Source organism: Cebus imitator, unplaced genomic scaffold, assembly GCF_001604975.1.
Source record: "Cebus imitator isolate Cc_AM_T3 unplaced genomic scaffold, Cebus_imitator-1.0 Scaffold174, whole genome shotgun sequence".
Classification (NCBI taxonomy): Eukaryota; Metazoa; Chordata; class Mammalia; order Primates; family Cebidae; genus Cebus; species Cebus imitator.
This window is the reverse complement of record NW_016107489.1, coordinates 1,244,765-1,267,042: the sequence shown is the minus strand read 5'-3', so window position 1 is coordinate 1,267,042 and position 22,278 is coordinate 1,244,765. Positions and strand designations below refer to the sequence as shown.

The 22,278-nt window shown below is 39.4% G+C and overlaps 1 protein-coding gene across 28 annotated transcripts in view; it reads right to left on the bottom strand.

Annotated features, from left to right (window-relative positions):
- Positions 1-22,278, bottom strand: part of DLG2 (discs large MAGUK scaffold protein 2) — a 1,831,252-nt gene that overhangs the window by 749,861 nt on the left and 1,059,113 nt on the right. For all 28 annotated transcript variants that reach the window (XM_037744434.1, XM_037744428.1, XM_017544957.2 and 25 more), the window contains one exon: positions 18,138-18,191. In XM_037744434.1, the coding sequence (XP_037600362.1) occupies positions 18,138-18,191 (54 nt within the window). The remainder of the gene's footprint in view (positions 1-18,137; positions 18,192-22,278) is intronic.

The following is a 22,278-nucleotide window of genomic DNA, read 5'->3' as shown; positions in this document are numbered from 1 at the left end:
AAAAAAAAAAAAAAAAAAAAAAAAAGCAAAGAAAATCATAGGCCCTCCATTCCACAACCTGAAGTTCCAGGAGACAACGCTTCATACACCTGTGAGCCGTTAAAGGATTTGTTTCCTCTTCCGATGAGATCCCCAGGAAAGTAGTAACTACTCATGAGTCTAACGTACATCCTGGCATGAACAGGACTGTCACTCTTAACTATCTGCAACCTGACTCTAGGCAGTTGCCCCTATGGATTGGCATAATCGCTCTCCTCCTCTCCTTCCTAGTCACCACCCATAATGATTTACACAGACTTTCAGGTGCAGAGTCTTCTCTTGCCAAAGCCATGCCATACTTGAACCCCAATTATTCCTTTCATGGCAGGGGGAGCCAGAATAATGGGAGGACTTGGTACTAGCTTTGGAAGGGTTACTACCTCTATTCAGTTTTACTATAAACTATCTCAGGAGTCAAATAATAAACAGGAAAAAGGTTGCTAATTCTCTCTGCAAAAGTAGCTTAACTCTTTAGCTGCTGTGGCTCTTCAAAATAGAAGGGCTCTGGATCTGCTAACAGCAGAGAGAGAAGGAACCTGTCTCTTTTTAGGAGAAAAATGCTGCTACTCTGTAAACCAATTAGGTAGTATCTTAAAGTTAAAGAACTCAGGGATCAATCAAAGGTGAGGCTAAAGACCTTCAAGAAATAGGATCATGGTGCTTGTTTAACAACTGGCTGTCCTGTCTCTACCCTCTGCTAGGCCCGTTTATAACCATTCTATTACTGCTGGCCTTCAGGCCTCTCATCTTCAAACTTCTTGTGAAATTCGTTTCTTCTAGAATTGAGGCCATAGGCAACAAATGGTCCTGCAAATGAAACCCCGGATATCCTTGGCTCATGAGTTCTATCATAGGCCTCTGGATCAACCGCACCCCTGGAAGACTCCCCTCTGGAGGAAACCTCAACTGCAGGGCACCTTGTACGCCCCAATTCAGCAGGAAGTAGTTAAAGAGTGATCGACGCCCATGTCCCAACAGCAGTTGGACTTTCCTGTTCAGAGCAGGAACTGAGGGACTATGTGGGTCCACAAGGGGCGTGGTTTCAAAGGCAAGAGTTTCTCAGCGCCACACCTTGACCCACACCCCATCTGGGAACCTAGAGTTCTTTGTCTAACTTTCACGCATGCAGGCTAGGTAGAAAAATCCAGGTGAGCTTCTTTGTTCAAAAAGCTTGTGAACGGCTCTGGGAGGAGGGAACTCTGTTGCAGGCCAAGTAGCCAATCCAGCATCAGAGTCAAAGATCAATCACTCCAGTGGAAGTTTGAAAAAGCTCCTCTAATTGGACGAGAACATAAATGGGGCACGAATAACTTCAGAGTTAAAACCCCAATGCTCTTTACCTATATGGATTCCTCCTATGGATCCCCTCCCATGGCAGCATGGGAGCTCTCTCCTTCTCTCTCTCTCTCTCTTTCTGCCTAATAAATCGCTTCTCTGCTAAACTCTTTGGGTCTACAATATTTATTCAAAAGGTAAGCTCACGGTGCCTCCAGGGACCCTTCCCCATTCCTGGGGTAAGAGAGGTCAAGGACCTGAGCACATCAGATCAGGAAACTGGGAGAGTCTTCGGGATGCCCCACTCCCTCCACCTGGCTACACTTCCTCCACAATTTTGAAAATTAATCAAATAACATGAATGAAAGTGTTATAGTAGGTAGCTTGTCAGACATGAGCAGGGCAGGAGAGACCTCCTCCTTAGCCACAACTCCCACTACTAGAAATGTCAGGTGGCCATCAGGTGATGGTCAGGTGGCTGTTAACTGCTCTCTAAAATAATAATCGGTCATGGTCAGTGATACAGAAACTAGAAAGAAATTGTTTCGGCAGATAGGGCAAAGAGTTTTTCGCAAAGCTTCCCTTCTAACAAAAAGTAGCCCAAGAAATTATTTTTCTCCTAATAAAGAGCTGACTGAAAAATCAAGCTGAAAACATATATAAGCAAGCTGGAAGCTTGCAAGGGGGTATGCTGGCAGCTATGTTAATAGAAAAGGGCTAACTGGGGGCCAGTCATGTCCAACATGGATGCTCCATCATCCCTTTCTTTGTTACCATATGTACAAGAACAAAGAAATGGGCAACATGGCATAGCTCAGGCAGAGAACCCACCTGCATGATAAAAGATTAGGATGCAGGCTACCAAAAATTCATGCCCTATGCAAATGGCACACCTGATCTAACCAGTTTTTTGCACCCTAGGTAAGTCAGACACTGCCTCCTTACCAGTTTGTCTATGAAACCCCATGCATTTCACCACAGATCTAGCAAGCCACTTTTCTGGAACCCCTTTCTGCAGCAGTAAGCTATTCTCTTTCTGTTACCTATTGAACTTCCACCCTCAACTCTGTGTGCCACTCTTTGTGTGCCCACATCCTTGTTCTCTGTGGCTGTGAGACAATGAACCTCAGTTGTTACTTTAGACAACAAGGCCATTTCACTGGTGCCAGGGAAAGGCAGTTTCCCAATAGATAGAAAAAACCTAAAAGTGATGATCAGCAGCTTCCTGACAAGACGTTAGGAGCTGGGAAAGCGGGCTCAAACATGCATCTTAAGAGGCAAAATGGCAGTTTAACTGGCATACAACCTTCTAGGGACATTGGACTGGTAAGGGAAGAATGCCTCAAGCGAGCATGTGCACATGCAGCACATACTCCCCTCCCAAGTGTTAGCAGGCCACTGTACATAGGGACAGCCCACCCCGAGAGAAGAATCATGGGAGAAGAGATGAAAATCCCTGAAAGTATGCCAGCATATAAAACCCCAAATCAAAAGATCAAACCGTGCACTTGATCTGTCAAGTTGCCCACTTGGCCATCCTCCAAGCGTGCTTTACTTTCTTTCATTCCCACCCTGAAGCTTTTCAATGAATTTTCATTCCTGCTCTCAAACTTGCCTTGGTCCCTCCTTCTGCCTCTGCCTATCAGTGGAATTCTTTCTTCTGAGAAGGCAAGAATTGAGGTTGCTGCAGAACTGTATGGATTCGCCATGGCGAACAAAAACGCGTGAGTTCAGGACTTTCACCCTATGTGTCCCAGATCACTCTCAATTTCTGATTATTTATTAGACACAGTGATACCACTAATGTAAACCAAAATTAAAAGTCTAAGCCCCCCAACCAACTGAAAGAACCTCTCCTTCAAGCCAAGCACATTCTAAAGTAAACCTGAAACACTAGTTCAGGCCATGATGGGAATGGGTGTTTGGACATGCTTCATTAAACCCTTCTCCTCTTCTTAGAATTCAGGAACAGCTAATCAGCATTAACATTACAAAAGAAGACTGACAAAGCAGACTATTTGGAGTAATAAAATACCAACATGACAGATTGCAGGCCCTGAAAGAAATTAAAGCATTTAACCCAAAATATATTTTTTTGACATAATTTGAAATAGCCATGCAAACCTTTCTCTTGTGGGGAAAATCTACATTCTGTAGAAGAATCCCCCTCCGTTTCTAGGTCTTTTTCGTGATCCAAGAGAGAATTAACTAAGAGTCTGACACCTTTTAAAGTCTGGTAAGAAATATTTATAATCTATTACTCTCTGTGAAGCTTGCCACCTGGAGGCTTCACCTGCATAATAAGAACCTTGGTCTCCACAACCTCTTATCTTAACCCAGGCACTCCCTTCTGGTCATTCCAGGTCTTTAGACAAACTATTTCAACCAATGCCAATCAGAAAACCTTTGAATCCACCTATGACCTGAAAGCCCATCCCCCACTCTGAGTTGTTTCACTGTTTTGGACTGAACCAATGTACACCTTAAATGTACTGATTGGTATCTTATGTCTTCATAAAATGTATAAAACCAAGCTGTAGCCTGACCATCTTGGGCACATGTTCTCAGGATCTCCTGGAGCTGTATCAAGGGCCATAGCTGTCATATTTGGCTCAAAATAAATCTCTTCAAATACTATACAGAGTTTGACCCTTTTTGTTGGCACTAACTGTACTTTAAAAATCTCTTCTGAGGACTTTGGGAGTCCAAGACAGAAGGATCACTTGAGCCCAGGAGTTTGATGTTGCAGTGAGCCATGATGGCACCACAGCACTCTAGCCTAGGTGACAGGGAGAATCTGTCTTAAAAAAAAAAAAAATCTCTTCCCAGCTTGACTTTCAACTTTCACAACATGTGTACTCGCAAATTTCCTCCGTCAACCACAATCTGGAGCAATTTCTTTCTCTTTGTAGCTCTTCAACCTTTTATTAGTGAAGTGTTTAACACCACTATGCTTGACCTCAGCTGCTTTTAAGTGTCTCCTTCAGTGTCATAACTCAGCAAGTTAACTTTTATTACAACTACTGAAAGGCAGGGTAGTATAATGCTATTCTTATTACAAGCCCCTCACTATCTGCTGTATGACCTTGGATAAGTTATTAAGTCCTTTGCTTAAAATTTCTTACCTATAGAGATAACAATAATATACTTTGTATGGTTATTGTGAGGATTCAACAAATTAATATATGTATAAATTTTTAATAGTGCCTAGCACACAGCTTAGAAATAGCTATTTTTATTTCTACAATGAAATTGTTCAGCTCATTCTCATATCAGTACTATGAGTTATTTACACCTTTCTCCATTTCATAAAATAAAAAAAAACTAAGGCTCAGAGGGCTTAAGTAATTTCCTCAATTTCACAAAAGAGCCAGTTAGTTTTTCTTAGATGCCAAATCTGCACTCTTGGCCACACAAACATAATATTTCATTTTAAAGAAGCCAGATAATTTCACTATCAAGCATAAATTAAATCAAATTGCCATCAAATAAACAAGTTAAATAAACTTTTGGTTATTGTCCTTCTTAACATATGTGCAAAAGACATTTAGAGAAAGGGTAATATTAGTGAGGTGGGTTGTCAGAGAAGCTTCTGGTGGACTTGGGCAGGGTTTTGATATTTGACTGTTTCTAATTACATTGAGCCTCAGGTTCTATAATAAGCTACCTCAAGGTCAAACCCAGTCTAGTTTTCAGCTGTAGTTTGGCTTGCAAATTTCTTCTCTCAGTTTTTTTGGGGGCCCTTAGGCCAAACTGCTAAAGCACAGACCATGACTCCCTTTTTAATCAACCCAATTACAACTCGTAAGTGGTGACATGTGTCAGCGGAACAACCCTTGGAGGGGTGTTTCATTAACTTGATCATGTCCGAACCTAAGGGCATGTGCCTTGCATAGCTAGCTAGCTTTGTTAGCAGTAGCTGTGTCTGTTACCAAGCTAACAGGCAGCAGCTCAGTTTATTGCCTGTATAATAACCGCACTAACCCAACCACACATTTCTGTTGGAAGGCCTTTCCAGAATCACAGTAGGTTAGAAGGACTAGATGGTTTAACTTAGTTATTTATCACTTGGGGAGATTTTTAGTATCCCAATTCCTAGACCCAGACTCAGACCCATTAAAATGGAATCTTTATTCCTGGGGTTCAGGCATTAGTATTTTTTTTTTCCCCTTTGGAGATGGAGTCTCACTCTGTTGCACAGGCTGGAGTGCAATGGCACAAACTCTGCTCACTGCAACCTCCACTTCCCGGGCTCAAGTGATTCTCCTGCCTCAGCCTCCTGAGTAGCTGGGATTACAGGCACATACCCACACACGCAGCTAATTTGTGTATGTTTAGAAGAGAGAGACTTTCACCATTTTGGTCAGGCTGCTCTCGAACTCCCTGACCTCAGGTGATCCGTCTGCCTTGGCCTCCCAAAGTGCTGGGATTACAGGTGTGAGTCACCATGCTCAGCCTGAAATTTAAAGATAAGTAAAGCACAATTCTATCTGGCTAATGCCAAGTGCTAAGAACTATTAATAAATAGGGAAGAATATGATAAATACTAATTTAGGACCATAGCAATGGCCAATGGCCATCATTTGTTGAACATCTATCTATTATGAGCCAAGCAATGTCTAAATATTATCTCTAATGCTTACAACCAGTGGTATCTAAAAATTTTTTAGTGTTCCTATCAATAAAATATTTGCAAGCATGCTTCCCCATATGCGCTAGTTCATATACATACATACTTATACAACTGTAATGACACATCATTTTATATATAAAATGTGGAAATCAGAAATGATGAAAGACCGGTTCTTATACCGTCTTCTAGCACTTCATGGATCAGCTTCAGCATCTCCTAGGCAGAAGCTCCCGACATTGAGGAATACGACTAACATGTTGTGAGGTAGAAACCACTGCTCCTCCCCAGTATGCATTATCCTTTCCTTTCATAATAATGGGATCCTTCACCTTTTTCCTGAGCCCAGAGCATCCCAGAATAAAGATTAAATGGCTCAGTCTCCCTTTGCATCTAGGAGTAGCTTTGTGTCTAATCTTTGAGGTATGAGGGGAAAATCATGTTTACAACTTTTCAGACATTGATTTAGAGCGACGAACAATGTCCATCTCTGTACTTCTTTAGACCTGAAATTTAGCATGTCATCATGGTGGCAGACCTCTTGGGCTATTTGTGCAAGGGCAACCCCCAAGGGTGGTAGAGAGAACATAAAAGGTACTTGGGTCCTTTTAAGACCTGTGGAGCAGAACAGACATTCCAACTCTGGACAGCTAACCTAGGCACTATCATATATGAAAGAAATACATTCTTATCTTGCAAACACATTGTTATTTTGGTCTCTATTATATATAATGAACCTATCTCCTGAAGAATACATTATGCAAGGTGGTTATTATTGTCTCTCCTTACAACTGAGGGAAAAGGGTTAGATAAATTAATTTCCTCTGTTGTCCAGCTGGTATACGGTTGAATTAAAACAGCCCACGGTCCATTCTCTTTCTAGTAAACTAGGCCATCTCCCATAAGTGAAATAGTATGGAATCAAGGAGGAAGGAGACATTAATATGACCTGGAGGGATTGATGGGGGCTTCCTGATGGTGGTGGCAGTTTATCAAGATTTAAAAGGTGGGAATGGAGGGAAAGGCATTGTGGACTAATTGACAGGGTGAGCAAAGGTAAGGATATAGGAAAATGTATAAAAGGCTCATCAGCAGCCTTGTCAATTGTTCTTAGGTGATCACTACTAAGTCTTTGGCTTTATTAAACATGTATTTTAGGGTACCTACTATATAGCAGGTAAAAACTAGGTCCTAGAAATAGACCGGTGAAATCAGATATCATAATTTCCTAAATATATGAGAAGATAATGCTACCAGCATTGTCTACATGTTAAAGTCCAAAGCCTATATCAAGCAAAAAGACCACAATCAGACTCAACCCAACCTCTCCCACCTCATGTTATGCTACTTCTCTGTGCTCCAGTTGCACGGAACTCAGGAATACAAGTTTCCCGTCCTCTGACCTTTGCACATGCGCTTCCCTCTTCTTGGAATGCCTTTTACCTACTCTGCTTAGAAATGTCTTTTTATTCTTTAAGAGCTAGACAAAATTGTACCTTTCTCTGATTCCTGGAAGTAGTATGGCTTGTTATTACACTTTCTTCCCTCGATTCCTCCCTTCCTCCATTCCTCCCTCCCTCCTTTCCCTCCCTACCTCTCTTCCTCCCTCCCTTCCTTCCTTCCTTCCCTCCCTCCCTCCCTCCCTCCAGCCTGCCTTCTACCAGTTGGTAAAAAATGTACAGGGTTTTTGAGGTACAATTGTGGGAAAGATAAAGCAATATTTTCTTTGTGCCTCATGAAGTTTACATTCTAGAAAGAAAGATCAACTATTAACGAAATAGCTGCAATTCAGTGTGGTAACTACTTTGAGAGGAAGAAGAGCCTTTAGGGGAAGCTCATAATAAGAACACTACCCTGAATCTCACTTTCCTACAAAAAGCATTATTTAAGCTGAACACTTTAGGATATGTAAGAATGAGCCAGGCAGATATAAGCAAGGGTGTTTAACAACATGTGCTTTTCACTTTACATTATCCATTTTCATTAACATGTCTATTCTTCCCTAGACTATGAAACAGAATGTGTTTCAAGATCCCAAGTGATTTAAAAAGAAAACAAAAAAGACCACCGGGATTAAACCCTGGTTCAGATTCATGCTAAATGTCTTATCACTGTGCCTTAGACGTTTCATTTGGTCCTTCCTGTATGCAGTATTCCCTACTTAACTTTCACTTCCACTTCAGTTTAGCATCTGGAGCTGCTTAAGCTCCCCACTAGCTTTTAAAAATGTCTTGTAAATTGCAGAGCAGCATCTCTCAAACTTCAGCAAGCCTAAGAATCACCTGAGGTGCTTTTAAAAACACAGATATCTTGGTCCTATCTCAGAGATTCTGATTCTATAGCTTTGGGGAAGAGCTGGAAATCCCACGATTTTTAACAATCTGACCTGTGAGACCTGATGCTGCCAGTTCACAGACTGCACGTTGAATAGCGCTGTGCTTGAGAAGCTATGCAAACATTTCTCAGGATTATTTTCCCCTTGTTCCTAAAACTGCTCTGCCAGGTTACACTTCTTGGAACAAGAGTGGCTTCTCTGCCCAGGCATATGAGGCATGTGCTTTCAGGGAAACTACTCTAAGAAAGAAGAGCCGGCTGAGCGCGGTGGCTCACGCCTGTAATCCCAGCACTTTGGGGGGCCGAGGCGGGTGGATCACGAGGTCAAGAGATCGAGACCATCCTGGTCAACATGGTGAAACCCCGTCTCTACTAAAAATACAGAAAATTAGCTGGGCATGGTGGCGCATGCCTGTAATCGCAGCTACTCAGGAGGCTGAGGCAGGAGAATTGCCTGAACCAGGAGACGGAGGTTGCGGTGAGCCGAGGTCGCGCCATTGCACTCCAGCCTGGGTAACAAGAGCGAAACTCCGTCTCGGAAAAAAAGAAAGAAAGAAAGAAGGGCCAAAATTCCTACTTTCACACACGAGTCATATTCTTCACTTGGACAACTGTTTTATTTTCCCACCGGCTCTCACTTTTAAGTCCCAAATGACAAGCCTAAGTAAGGGCTTCCCAGTAAATGAGAAGTTATGAGTACGATAGCCAACAAACCGCTGTCTGCAAGGGTAATGCAGGGCAAAAAATTGAATAAGGTTTGTGAATGGGTAAGTAGGTCAGGTGTTTTGTTGTTTCTTTGACGTTTCTTTTAAAAATTCATCCCAATCTAAATAGGATTTTCTTGTGTGTGTGTCAGAGTCTTGCTCTGTAGCACAGGCTGGGGTGTAGTGGCACAATCTCAGCTCACTACAACCTCTGCCTCCCAGGTTCAAGGGATTCTCTGCCTTGGCCTCCCAAGTAGCTGGGATTACAGGCACCTACCACAGCACCTGGCTAATTTTTGTATTTTTAGTAGAGACGAGGTTTCACCATGTTGGCCAGGCTGGTCTTGAACTCCTGAGCTCAGGTGATCTGCCCGCCTTGGCCTGCCAAAGTGCTGGGATTACAGGTGTGAGCCACTATGCCTGGCCAAAATAGGAATTTTATAATTTTACAATAAGAAAATGATGGATCACTGAACTTTTAAGAAAGCTTTCAGTAATTGCTGACATTTGCCTCCATGTGTATCATGTTTAAGAGTCTTAAGTTTTTAAGAGCCATGAGAACAGGGATCATGTCATCCCTGTGAGCACACCCCACAATTCCAGGAGAGTGCTGACTATTTAGAAGAATTGAAAAGAGTCAACTCAAAAAAAGGAGGAAATTAAACCAATACACAAAATTTTGGAGGATAATTTTGATCACTAATTAGGTAATATATATATATATATGAGAAGAACCTAGAGTATAACCATTTCTTAATTTAAAAATAGCTCCCTTATCTTCTGTATTTCTTTCTTATTGTGTATTGCCTAGAACATCTCTGACAGAACTTTCTGGAATGATGGACAATTCCATATCTCTGCATTGTTTAATACAATACCCACTAGCCCTACTGGCTACAGAGCACTTGAAATGTGGCTAGTGCAACTGAGGAACTGAATTTGTAATTTTATATTATTTTAATTAAATTTAAATAACCATATATGACTTATAATTACTTTTTTAGAAAGCATAGGTCTAGAAAATAGCACAGCGTAGTTGTTCATAGTGTGTTCAATTGTTGAATTAAATAGAGCTCTTTCCCTACAAATGTATATATGCTTAAAGTAAAAGACTCAGAAAAGGGCAGCTGTCTCAACAGCAGGCCAATATGTGTAGTGAAGAACAAAACAGCAGGATCCAAACTAAAAAATAAGTTTCTGTCTTATGAGCAGTGTTTCTCAAACTTTAATATGCATACAAATCACTGAGGTTTTTGTTAAAAACATACTTTTTGATTTAGTAGGTCTTCGGTGGAACTTTAGATTCTATCACTCACAAAATCCCAGATAACAACAGTGCTGATAGTCCATGAGTCACACCCTGAGCAGCAAAGGTGTAGATGTAGGTAAGCCATGAACCTACATAACTGCTACTGGCTCAACCCCTGATCTAGCAGTGCATTCTTCATTTTCAATTCAAGATTCAATCAGATAAACGTTTTATTTTATCATAGATACACCCACCTTACCCCCAAGCTTATGATGAATATTCATTAAGCCCCTTTTGCATACTAGGATGAGTATTCATAACAACCTCTTCAAGGCAGGTAGCATTATGCCTATTTTAGATATAATGAAACAGAGGCTTAAAGAGGTGATATGACTTCACCAAAACTTAAGAAAAGAACTGGCAGAGTTGTGCATAAAACCAAAGGCTAATCTCTCTCTTTATACTCTTTTGTTATTCAAAGTGTGATGTACAACTGAGCAGTATCAATCTCAACAGGCAGCTTATTAGAAATGCAGACTGATTCCATCCCAGACCTAGTGAATCAGAATCTGCATTTTATTTATTTATTTATTTATTTATTTTTTGAGACTGAGTGTCGCCCTTGTTACCCAGGCTGGAGTGCAGTGGCGTGATCTCTGCTCACCGCAACCTCTTGCTCCTGGGTTCAAGCAATTCTCCTGTCTCAGACTCCCAAGTGGCTGGAATTACAGGTGCACACCACCATGCCCGGCTAAGTTTTTCTGTTTTTAGTAAAGACAGGGTTTCGTCAAGTTGGCCAGGCTAGTCTTGAACTCCTAACCTCAGTTCACCAGCATGCCTCTGCCTCCCAAAGTGCTAGGATTACAGGCTTGAGCCACCACAGCCAGCCCACCTCTTGCCTTTTAAAGCAAAGTAACAAGCAGTTAAGGGTAGGGATTCTGCTGATTGTGGCAGTGGAGAAATGAATTTAGATTGGCTAGGTTTGACACCAGGACAAATATTGATAGCTTTGCCTCTATTACTAAATTCCTATGGCTTCAAAGGTGTAGTTTAGACAAAATAAATCTGTTTCCTGGTAGGTTAAGGATTTTAAAATTTGGATACTACTGCATTTCCAATAGATGAAAACATTAACAGTATAGTTTAAACAATGTTCATGGGAAAAACCACGAAAAGAAGAAAACATGTTTGTTGAAGGATAAGCATACTAAAATCAGACAGTTCTTCCCGAATGTCATACCATTATTAATCACTGCCAGGATGGGTCAGAGAAGCACACATAGTTCTGCTTTCTTTCCCATCAGACGCAATTCTGGAAAACGGTCCAATTAAAAGTGAAGCATAGCCTAAATCTCAAGGGTCTGTTATTTACATAGTGACTCAAAGAAATTAATGTCTACCTGTACAGCCCTACAAGTGCTTGGTCAGCTCACTTCTGCAATACAGCAACTTCCTCCTCAGAGAGCTCTTGTCCTCAGCTTCCTGATGCCGGAATCAATCAGCAGGGCCATTTAAATGTTGCTTAAAACATCTCTTAGACACAAGCCTATTTTCAGCCTCCTGAATGAAGCTCATTGCTAATTCAATTATTTCTCTATGTCCCTGAATCCACAGCATGCTTTCTTTTCTCACTGTCACTCATATGTTCAGCGTTTTTTGGGTCATTTTTTCCTTTTAGTTCACTCTCTTGTCCTTGGCCCCAGAACCATAGTTGTGTTTGCATCCAATGGCCTTTTCACATTGAAAGCACTCTATTTAAATTTTGTTAATATTATAATGATATTATAATTGTCTTCAAATAACTTTTACATAAATAACTTTCTTGGCAGCTAAATCCAATGAGTGATATTACTAAGGACCCACTCATATTCTTTGTAACATAACTCTTTTTCTTCTACTTTTCTCTCTTCCTTACTTTCCTAGGAGGGTTTTCCAAGCAAGAGACCTGAGACTTCTTCCTTGTCTCCGCTATTATTTCTACCTCTAGGAATAAAGTTTCAGACAACAAAGTGTCTTATAGGTAGGTAAGTGGTTGTACTACCAATACTTGCTAGATGTTTCTTTTATTTCTCGATATTTTATCCTAAGCCACACACATTAATGTACACACTCATTCCCCCATCAGCTGAACCAGGTCCCTCTGACACTTCGTTTAGTGCCATTGACCTACCAATATGAAGTACAAGACTTTTTCTTTTGTACCTGTTTTTTTGTTTTGTTTTTGAGTGAGTATTTGCTAAACAGTAAACTGGCACATCAAGGCCTTATGCACTAGTTTACTGCCTAGCAAATACTCACTCTTCCCCTACTTCAAGCTTGGCAATATGACTTATTCTGGCCAATTGGGTGCTGGGGGATGTAAGGTGAGCAGAAGCTTTAACTGTGTTTGTGTCATGGGCTTGATTTCTTGTTCTTTGACAATCACAATATGAATAACATACTGTTATATGAATAACATACTGTTGTAAGATACTGGATAGCCACTGTCCCCCTTCCTGGTCCCCAGAATGAAACTTCTGAAGCAGAAATGACTCATCCAACTTGGAACAGAAACCCCCCTTATTCGTGGTTTTACTTTCTGCAATTTCAATTACCCATAGTCAACCATGGTCTGAAAATATTAAATGAAAAATTCCAGAAATAAACAAGTCCTAAGTTCTAAATTGCTTGCTGTTCTGAGAAGTGTGATGAAATCTCTCATTGTCTCATTTCGTATCTTCCAGGATGTAGGTCATTTCTTCGGTTAGGGTATCTGTGCTGCAGATGTTACCTGCTCTTCAGTCACTGAGCAGCTGTCTGAGTGATCGAATTGCTTATCCTGGTATGGTAGTGTTTGTGTTTAAGTAACTCTTATTTTACTTAATAATGCCCCAAAAGAATCCAGGGCAGTGGCTCACACCTGTAATCCCAGCACTTTGGGAGGCGGAGGTGGGTGGATTACCTAAGGTCAGGAGTTCAAGACCAGCCCGGGCAACATGACGAAACACTGCCTCTACTAAAAATACAAAAATTATCTGGACATGGAGGCTGAGGTAGGAGAATCACTTGAACTCAGGAGGCAGAGGCTGCAGTGAGCCAAGATCACGCCACTGCACTCTAACCTGAGTGACAGAATGAGACTTAATCTCAATATAATAATAATAATAATAAATGGCCCAAAAGCACAATACTGATACTGACAATTCAGATATGCCAAAGAAAAACCCTAAAGTGCTTCCTTTAAGTGAAAACATGAAAATTCCTGACTTAAGAGAAAACACTGTATACTGAAGTTGCTAAGATCTACAGTAAAACTGAATCTTCCATTCATGAAATTGTGAAGAAGAAAAAATAGAATCATGCTAGTTTTGCTGTTGCACCCCATGTTGCAAAAGTTATGGCCACAGTCCCTGAGAGTTAAGATGGAAAATTCATGTAGATAGAGTTTGGCATTATCTGCAGCTTCAGGCATCTATCAGGAGACTTGGAATGTATCACCCAAGGATAGTGAGACTACTGCATTCTGCAGCCTGAAGCAGCTGTCCTAGGTAACTGACAAACAGAGAAGAAATAATTGCTTATTGCCACTGATTTTTTAGTTGTTGATTAGACATCAAAAATTGGCAATTACATGAGGTAGCAGTAAATGGTAGATCAAGCCCTACCATTTACTAGTTGAGATAGAAAATCTGTATCTTTAAAATGAAAGGTTTGTGTTCATTGAACTCCGGGTTATTTAACAAGATTTGAAACTCATGATTCTCAAGTATATCTCTCTCGACAGTGCATTTCTATAAAACAAGTCAGACTATTAACAAAATATAAAATGAATAGTAGAGAAAGTTAAACCAAAAAAAAAAAAGCATTCTAAAATATCTCAGCTTAATTTTATTTTTTAAAGCATAAAGACTGGGATTTGTTAGGGTGCTGTTCAATACTGAACTCTGAAGTGTCTGCTGAAAAAAAGAGGAGAGTGCATTATCAGTTGGTTGCAGAGTACCCGGAGAGTAACGCATTGTTATTTGATTGAGTCAACCTTCAGGGAGCTGGATTCACCATCAGGCTCTAATCACCCTGAGCTCCCTAAGAACGAAGTATTTTCAGTACCTGACATGAAACAATATTCCACATGTAATGGGAAAGAATAAAAAGACTGAGCAAAAAATAGAAGCTAGAGAGTATTGCAATGGAAAAATATATTTTTCTCTCTCTTCTTATTTCTGGTTGGGTGATTTTAATTTTCATACAGGGATTCCGGCTTTGCATGAGAAGCTAGTCTATGACACATGTAAGGTCATACTTAACCCTAATATCTCATGACCTCATATAAGACAGAGCTTACTTAAGACATTTTCACGTAAGAACTTCAGTGACCCTTTCATTAATGCAAGCTCTAACATCTCTTATCTTCCTTTAAATAAAAAAAAAAGAAGTCTTTAAATTTATTTTGTACTTTTGACACTTGCATAAAAATTCCCTGTGGACCTAGAAATTTCCTGTGGCTATTCAATTTGTGCCAAGGAACCAGTTCCACAAGAACAATTTTTATCGAAAATCAAATTTGCTAATCAGCAAAATTAATACATTTACTTGTGATGAAATTATTTTTTAGAAAGATTTTAATATATGTTAAAATTTGGCATTCAGTTAATATTTTTAAGAAAGAAATGTTCTTATGCAACGTCCCTAAAATGCCCTAGGGAACTCTGAAATCATTTTTTCATTAAATAGAGCTGAAATTATGTGAACAACTAGAACATGAGGAAGAAAAGAGGAAAAAAAGTATAGAACACTGGGGAATGAGAAAATAGACTGTGAAAGGAACAGTGATTTGTTCAAGGTTACCCAGTGAGTCAGGAACAAAGGGGAGAGTTGGGACCCTGCCAACAGCCAAAGCGTATCCACATTAATGAGTTCGCGCTAAACCTGCCATTTTCAATAGATAATGTATTCATGTTTCTTCTACATCTGGAAAGGTATTCATATTTACTGTCCTTCTAGAATTTAGCATGTATTACCTCATCAGTGTTTATTTTTTTTTAAAAAAAAAAGATAAATACTTTAGCTGCTCTCAACCAGAAGCTAACAAAATCTCTGAGGCAGGCATTACAAGTCCTGTCTTAGAGGTTAATTTAGGTGCATAGAGATTAAATAAATTACTAAAGAACATACTATTATGATACTTGGGACATTTTCATCATATCAAGCTGCTCACAAACCACTATAAAGATCGTTACATCCTTAATGTAACCCACTGTGTTTTGTTGTTAAGATTTGGCATTCAGATAATATTTTTAAGAAGGAAATGCATAATAATGGTGACTAGGGTGGGTGTGGTGGTTCCCACCTGTAATCTCAGCACTTTGGGAGGCCAAGGCAGGCGAATCACTGAGATCAGAAGCTCAAGATCAGCCTGGCCAATGTGGCAAAACCCCATCTCTACTAAAAAAACAAAACATAAAAAATATAAAAAATATTAGCCAGGAGAGGTGGCACACGGCTGTAGTCCCAGCTACTCGGGAGGCTGAGGCAGGAGAATCACGGGGAGGTGGAGGTTGCAGTGAGCCAAGACTGGACTCCATTTGCACTCCAGCATGGGCAATAGAGCAAGACTCTGTCTCAATTAATTAATTAATAAAAAGTTGCTTAAAAATTTTTGAAGGACTCAAAATCAGATACAAACCTGATATTTGTATTTGAAATTTGAGAATGGAAACAATTTGATGAATGTATTATTTGCAACTGATGTTACTAGCTAATCAGTTGGGATACGAATTGAGCATGTCTACACAAGACCCTTAGATCTTACTGATAAAATTATTTCTACATGAGGGCATCTGGCATTTATGCCACCAGAACCCTAATAGGAGGCTTTAAAACAATATAGATCTACCACAAGAAAGTGGTCCTGCTTACAAAATCAACCTCTGTGCTCCAAGACTACTTCTTGAGAGCACTGTTCACCTGCTTTACCAGTGGCTATGGTGAAGAGATTTGTTTGGGGCATAAGATTCCTTCATACATATATATATATATATATATATATATCTGTATGTATCAGGGGAATAAGTAAGGAAACTATGTTCACAAGCTGACAGGCAGAAAACAAGGGAGGGAAGAAAGAAGCATATATGGCATCATGTTAGAAGTTAAATAAGACTTCTAACTCTACAGCAGGCTATTTGAATTGACTCTTGACTCTGCCTGTTACTGTGAGTCCATGAACCAGTTAATTGACCTATTTATGACTCATTTTCCCCATCAGTAAAATAGAGAAATTAACGATACCTACACCTCATAGGATTGTTATGAGGATTAAATGAGTTAAAATTTGTTAAGTGCCTAAAACGATGTTAGACATACACTATTATAGATGTTTGATAAGTAAAGAAAGGTAGAAAGAGTGAGAGAATAGTGGATGTAGGTGCCTTTAAGACGTTGCTTTGTTTTCTTCTCCAGAGCCCTTTACTTTCCAGTGTTGGGGTCACTTGGCTCCTACCAGTAAGCTTAACCTCGTTTCCGGTCTGGCCCCAAACTCTTCTTGTTCAGAAAGATTTAAGAAGCCCTAGTTCAGTAGTTCAGGTGATTCAGCATTAAGTCAAGCTAGCTGTTATTCTTGTCCTGACCCTGTGTCCCAGTTTTAGTTCCTCATTCTTATAATCAAGTCCCAACCTTGTACTCCAGTTCTGGCATCCTGCTCCCCTGTGGCTGAGTCCCGGATTGCAGAACCTGCTCAGGAACGGCCAGTTCCTTTGAGGCAACATCTCTCAAAAGGCAGCCTATGGACTAGACATACTTTGGCAGACACAGTGTTTGCACTTTTGAAAATTGGTTGCCTGTATTTAGAAATTGCAAACATGTACAAATTTCCATCTTATTTTGTAAAATGACCTGGCACCCACAGACTTCATGTGGCAGTTGCTCCCTGTAAATGGCCATGTGCTTTCTATTCTCCACAGTCTCTGACTGCTCCATTTGTTTCTGTGATTTGCTTGGTCATTGAAGGGATTTGAGGCTGTGGGCTAAAACAGAGAAGATCCAGTACTTAGCAAGCACCTTTTGTGCTAGGTACGGTTCTAAGTGCTTTATGTGCTTTATTCATTTAATCGAAGGCCAGGAATCTGTCTGTTCTTGTCCATTACCCCTTCTCCCCTGCACCCCTTCTTCTCTGCTTCATATCCCCTGTCTAGCATGCATCTGTGGCTGTCCCATCTTCCTCGATCACTATCCTCCACTCTTCAGCTAGGCCCCACTCACAAACCTTGTTGGATCTCCATAACATCAACCACTCCCCCACATTGCTGCCTGTAGCTGGTCTCCAGTCTTCCCTGCCCAGCCAGACTCTATCTTCAACTTTTGCCATTAGAGTGGTTGTGTTGGAAGTACAGAATCCTAGGCTTCATTGGTTTGCCTGATTCTATTATCTCCTTCTCCATGCTTTTACAAAACCAAAACTTTCATTATATTAGGTACGTGCTACCCTCACAAAACTTTTGTCCACTTCTTATTAGAAGCCCAACAAAATCCATAAAAATATGTATCGGTTACTTACTACTTACTTTATGTTCCACACTTTGTCTTATAAATTGACTCCAGTATTCCTTTCATAAGAAACCCAAAGGAGTTTGCTCATGTCTATGAGCAATTCAATCTCTTTTCAGTGAACCACTTAGCAAACGAACACTATTTGAACAGAGTTGTCTATTTTTTTTCATAATGGGCCCTTGTGTTTTACAAAACATGAATGAAAGAGGGAAATATTTGATGACTAAGACAAGATTTAGCAAATATTAAAGGAAAATTTACAAAACCACATGTCATTTTGTAAGATTATTTAGATTGGGTGAAACTAAACATGAATTGAATTTAAATTCAGCTAAGTTCTACCACAGTTTTAAGAGAAGTTATTAACAAAAATGTTACTTACATAAGGAATTGTGTCCAAAGTATCTGTGTTGACAATTATAGGAGCAGGACTGGCCTGAAAAACAGAAATAAAAAAAATTAAATAATGAATAGTGTATTCTGAGACAGATTATTTCTGTTAACTTATTTAACAAGGAGCTCAACAAGCATATCTTGAGGACCTGTAAAGGCACTCTTGTGTTGTGGGATAAATGAAATGACTAAGAATTCCTGTACCTTCCCCACCTCAACTATTTGTTACATTTACCACATAAAGAAATGAAGTAAGCATTCATAGAATTTGCATTCATTTTCTCTTACATTCTACAAAAAAATATAGGAGGTGAAGACTTCTGTCATGTATAAGGCAAGGATTTCTAATAAATTCGGTGAGGGTTAAAATTTGTATCATTTCTTTTTTTCTTTTTTTTTTGAGACAGAGTCTCACTCTGTCACCCAGGCTGGAGTGCACTGGTGCAATCTCAGCTCGCTGCAGCCTCCGCCTCCCAAGATCAAGCAATTCTCCTGCCTTAGCGTGCCAAGTAGCTGAGACTACAGGCACACACCACCATGCCCAGCTAATTTTTGTATGTTTAGCAGAGACAGGGTTTCACCATGTTGGCCAGAATGGTCTTGATCTCCTGAATGATCAGCCCTCCTTGGCCTCCCAAAGTGCCGGGATTACAGGTGTGAGCCACCATGTCCACCTGTATCATTTCTTTATGAAATGACTTTGCTAAAGAAATTTATCTCTCAAGGAAGCAAAATTAAACCTAAACGAATATTCATAGTTATTCTCTTCAAACTGCTTTTTGAGAGTACGCTATATGCTATATTCAATACCAAAAGGCTTCACTTATCAACATCTATGTTTATACATTATGCACACTGCAACATATATTTTCTTTATTATTTATGCACCTCTAATCATGTACTTTAGACATCCTTAGACAATTAACAGTCAAACAGGACAAAAAGCATATTGGATATGTTCAACTTTCTTTTTTACAAAGATTGTACAATTTGCAGTAATTCTCTTTAAAGTTGAGCAGGAATCTGTGTAAAACTGATACAGCAGTGCTAGAAGCCAAGTTATTAGAAAAAGGAGATTGTCATCTCTATTTGCATCAGCAATCTAACTTCGTGAATACTGAGTAAAGCTCTCTTTATTTTTTAGTTTCTAGAATTTTCACAGCAACTTTAACTTTGTCCTCCAAATAATCTTTAATCTTCGTTCCAAATTACAGATTTCATTTAGATAAAGGAAATACTTTCATCTTGATAAATAGAGAGCGGTTTTTTACGATATGGTGGTTTTGGAAAGTGCTTAAATTTGGGGATATTTCATTAGTTATGCCCTTCGGAGTTAACAGAGTTAACAGCTTTTTAATGTCAATCTGTTCTGTGGAATCCTAATTAAATGATAAAACAAATAGCAATCCAGCAGGTTTTACAAAACACAATTTTATGTCTTTACCAAAAACTCTGGGCATGGTAAACATAACCTTGGCATACGTATCCACATAATGGATCAACTAGTTAGTCATAATATTTTCATGATGCTTAATGAGAACGTATCTTGTGGCTAAATAGAAACTCTGGAGAAAGATAGTTTTCACTGGATCTCACCAAAAAAAAAAAAAAAAAAAAAAAAAAAAAAAAAAAAAAAAAAAAAAAAAAAAAAAAAAAAAAAAAAAAAGAAACAAAGAAAATAGAAAAAAGAAGAGGCATGTGAAGAAGAGAAAAAGGTATGAGACTTCCAGTCAGAAGTCATAGGCTCAAGGTTGGTTTAGCAACCTCTGATTATATGATTGGGGGCTTAGTGATTTCCTAGTGGTGGGATCTTAGGGCAGGTCCTCTAACCTTCTCTGACTAATTTTCCTTCCTTGTGGAATGGGAATAGTAGTAACAACTTTCCAAAAAGGCTGAAGATCAAATGAGATGATATAGTTGAATGTACTTTGTAAACTGTAAATTTCAGAATAAATGTTAAATATTATTGGTAGCAAGTGTCTATTAAGATACACGACTGTGAAGGTATGTTATTGGATTGTTTGTAAACTATTTACAATGCAGAGATTTCAATGCTATATTAGTGGCTACAATTACACTCATAAGAGGCCTGATTAGATTGTGGTTCTAAAACAGATCATGTGATTAGATTGTGGTTCTAAAACAGATCATGCCAAAGGCAATAATAACAATGCTTACCAACTATTAAGTATGTATTACCATTTATTAAATATATCCATAAGCATATGTATCACTTAATCTCCACAAAATCATACTGATGAGGCATTATTATCACTATTTCTATATACATGAGAAAAATGAGGTTCAGTGAAAATGAGATTTGTCATTTGAATATTATTTTTTCTGACCTCAAAATTCATTTTTCCCCACTAAGCTGCTTCATAAATCCAGGATCTAGGTTGTTTTGTCACAAGAGTCTTGCAGTGATATGTGAGCCCTATACTAGAGTATCATATAAGAACTAGACAAGCAAAGACCACCGTGGAGGCAAAAGATGCCTAAGGATATTGCAAGTTAGATGCTGAGCACAGTCTGGTGAAGCCTTATTATATATTTTTGAAAAGCTTTTAATTTTGATGACATCTCTCCTATGCTTTCTGCTTGGTTTCCATGACTTACAAAAGTATGTCTCATATCCAAGACTAGGCTGAAAACTTTTTGAGTTTCATGTGCAATTCTTGTATTTCTCCCTATTGTCTAGTATAGCTTTGATCAATAAATGTGTATTAATTTGATTTGTGGCTGTCAACCCATCTTTGGTTTTTCTTCTTATAGATTATAATAATGTGTTATGGGAATAAATTTTACACATAAGCCCATTTCCTGTGCAATGCCATTCAAAAGTTTTGTGTGTTTATGTTGCTATTTTTCATTTTTTAATGTAAATTTGGTCTTTCCAAGAAGACTGTATGCCTGAAAATTGACAAGGATTGTATACTTTTCTAGAATTCTCCATCCACAGCACTTGGGTATACAGAAGGAGCTCAATAAATTCTGAGAAATACTTAGAAATTACTGACTAAATATAGCGATAAAGTACGGAAGTGGATATAAAGAAAACCAGTGTATCTTTGTGAGCTTTGTAAAACACTCTAGGATAACCCAAACCCCCAGATCTCATGTTATCAACAAGACTATGACTACTTTTCCAGTATTCAGTATCACTTTCTTTCTTTTATTTTTTTGAGATGGAATCTTGCTGTGTCACCAGGCTTGAGTGCAGTGGTGTGAGCTCAGCTCACTGCAACCTCTGCCTCCTGGGTTCAAGCGATTCCCCTGCCTCAGCCCCCTGAGTAGCTGAGACTACAGGTGCACACCACCATGCCTGGCTAATTTTTTGTATTTTAGTAGAGAAGGGGTTTCACCACATTGGCCAGGATGGTCTCTATCTCCTGACCTTGTGACCCGCCCACCTTGGCCTCCCAAAGTGCTGGGATTTCAGGCAGGAGCCACCATGCCCGGCCCAACCCACTTTCTTTCACTGTTTAGTCATATTAGTTTAGTAAATTCAGCTTTTATAATAATTAATGATTTCATAACTGTAAGATGTGGAGTCTGTGAATGGACTCACTTGAAGTAGACGGCAAGATCTTGAAGACAAGATCTATGTTATTTGGAATCTATACTATATGGAAAGCTTATTATTCCGTCTTGGTGCCAAAAGGATCCAGAAGCCACAGTTAATACCCACCTCTCTACAAGTCGTTAAAAATGCATGAACAAACAAGATTGTGTGAAAATACACATACATCACATACATCTGACATTAGTAACTTTCTGGTGTGACTGCCAGATGAATTTGCACTATCCCACCATGCTGCTACACCAGGCTCTCTGAAGACTCTCCCACTGCTCTGCTCCAGGACCTTCATAGCCTAGCCCAGACTACACAGAGTGTAGCTGAATTCCAAGGATGGCCCATGAGGGTGCTCTTCACACCAGTTGATAATTCCAAACCATCTGTTAGTTCATCCTGGCTCCTGATTCTTTGCTCACTTTTGCAATCAAGAGAGGCTATAACTAGTTTGATTTAGTTTGGTTTCTGAGTCTTAAAAACCAACTATCCAGTTACTTTGATAGTTTCCACCAAGTCTTTTCTCCACTTCACACTTCCCTGCCATATATACCTT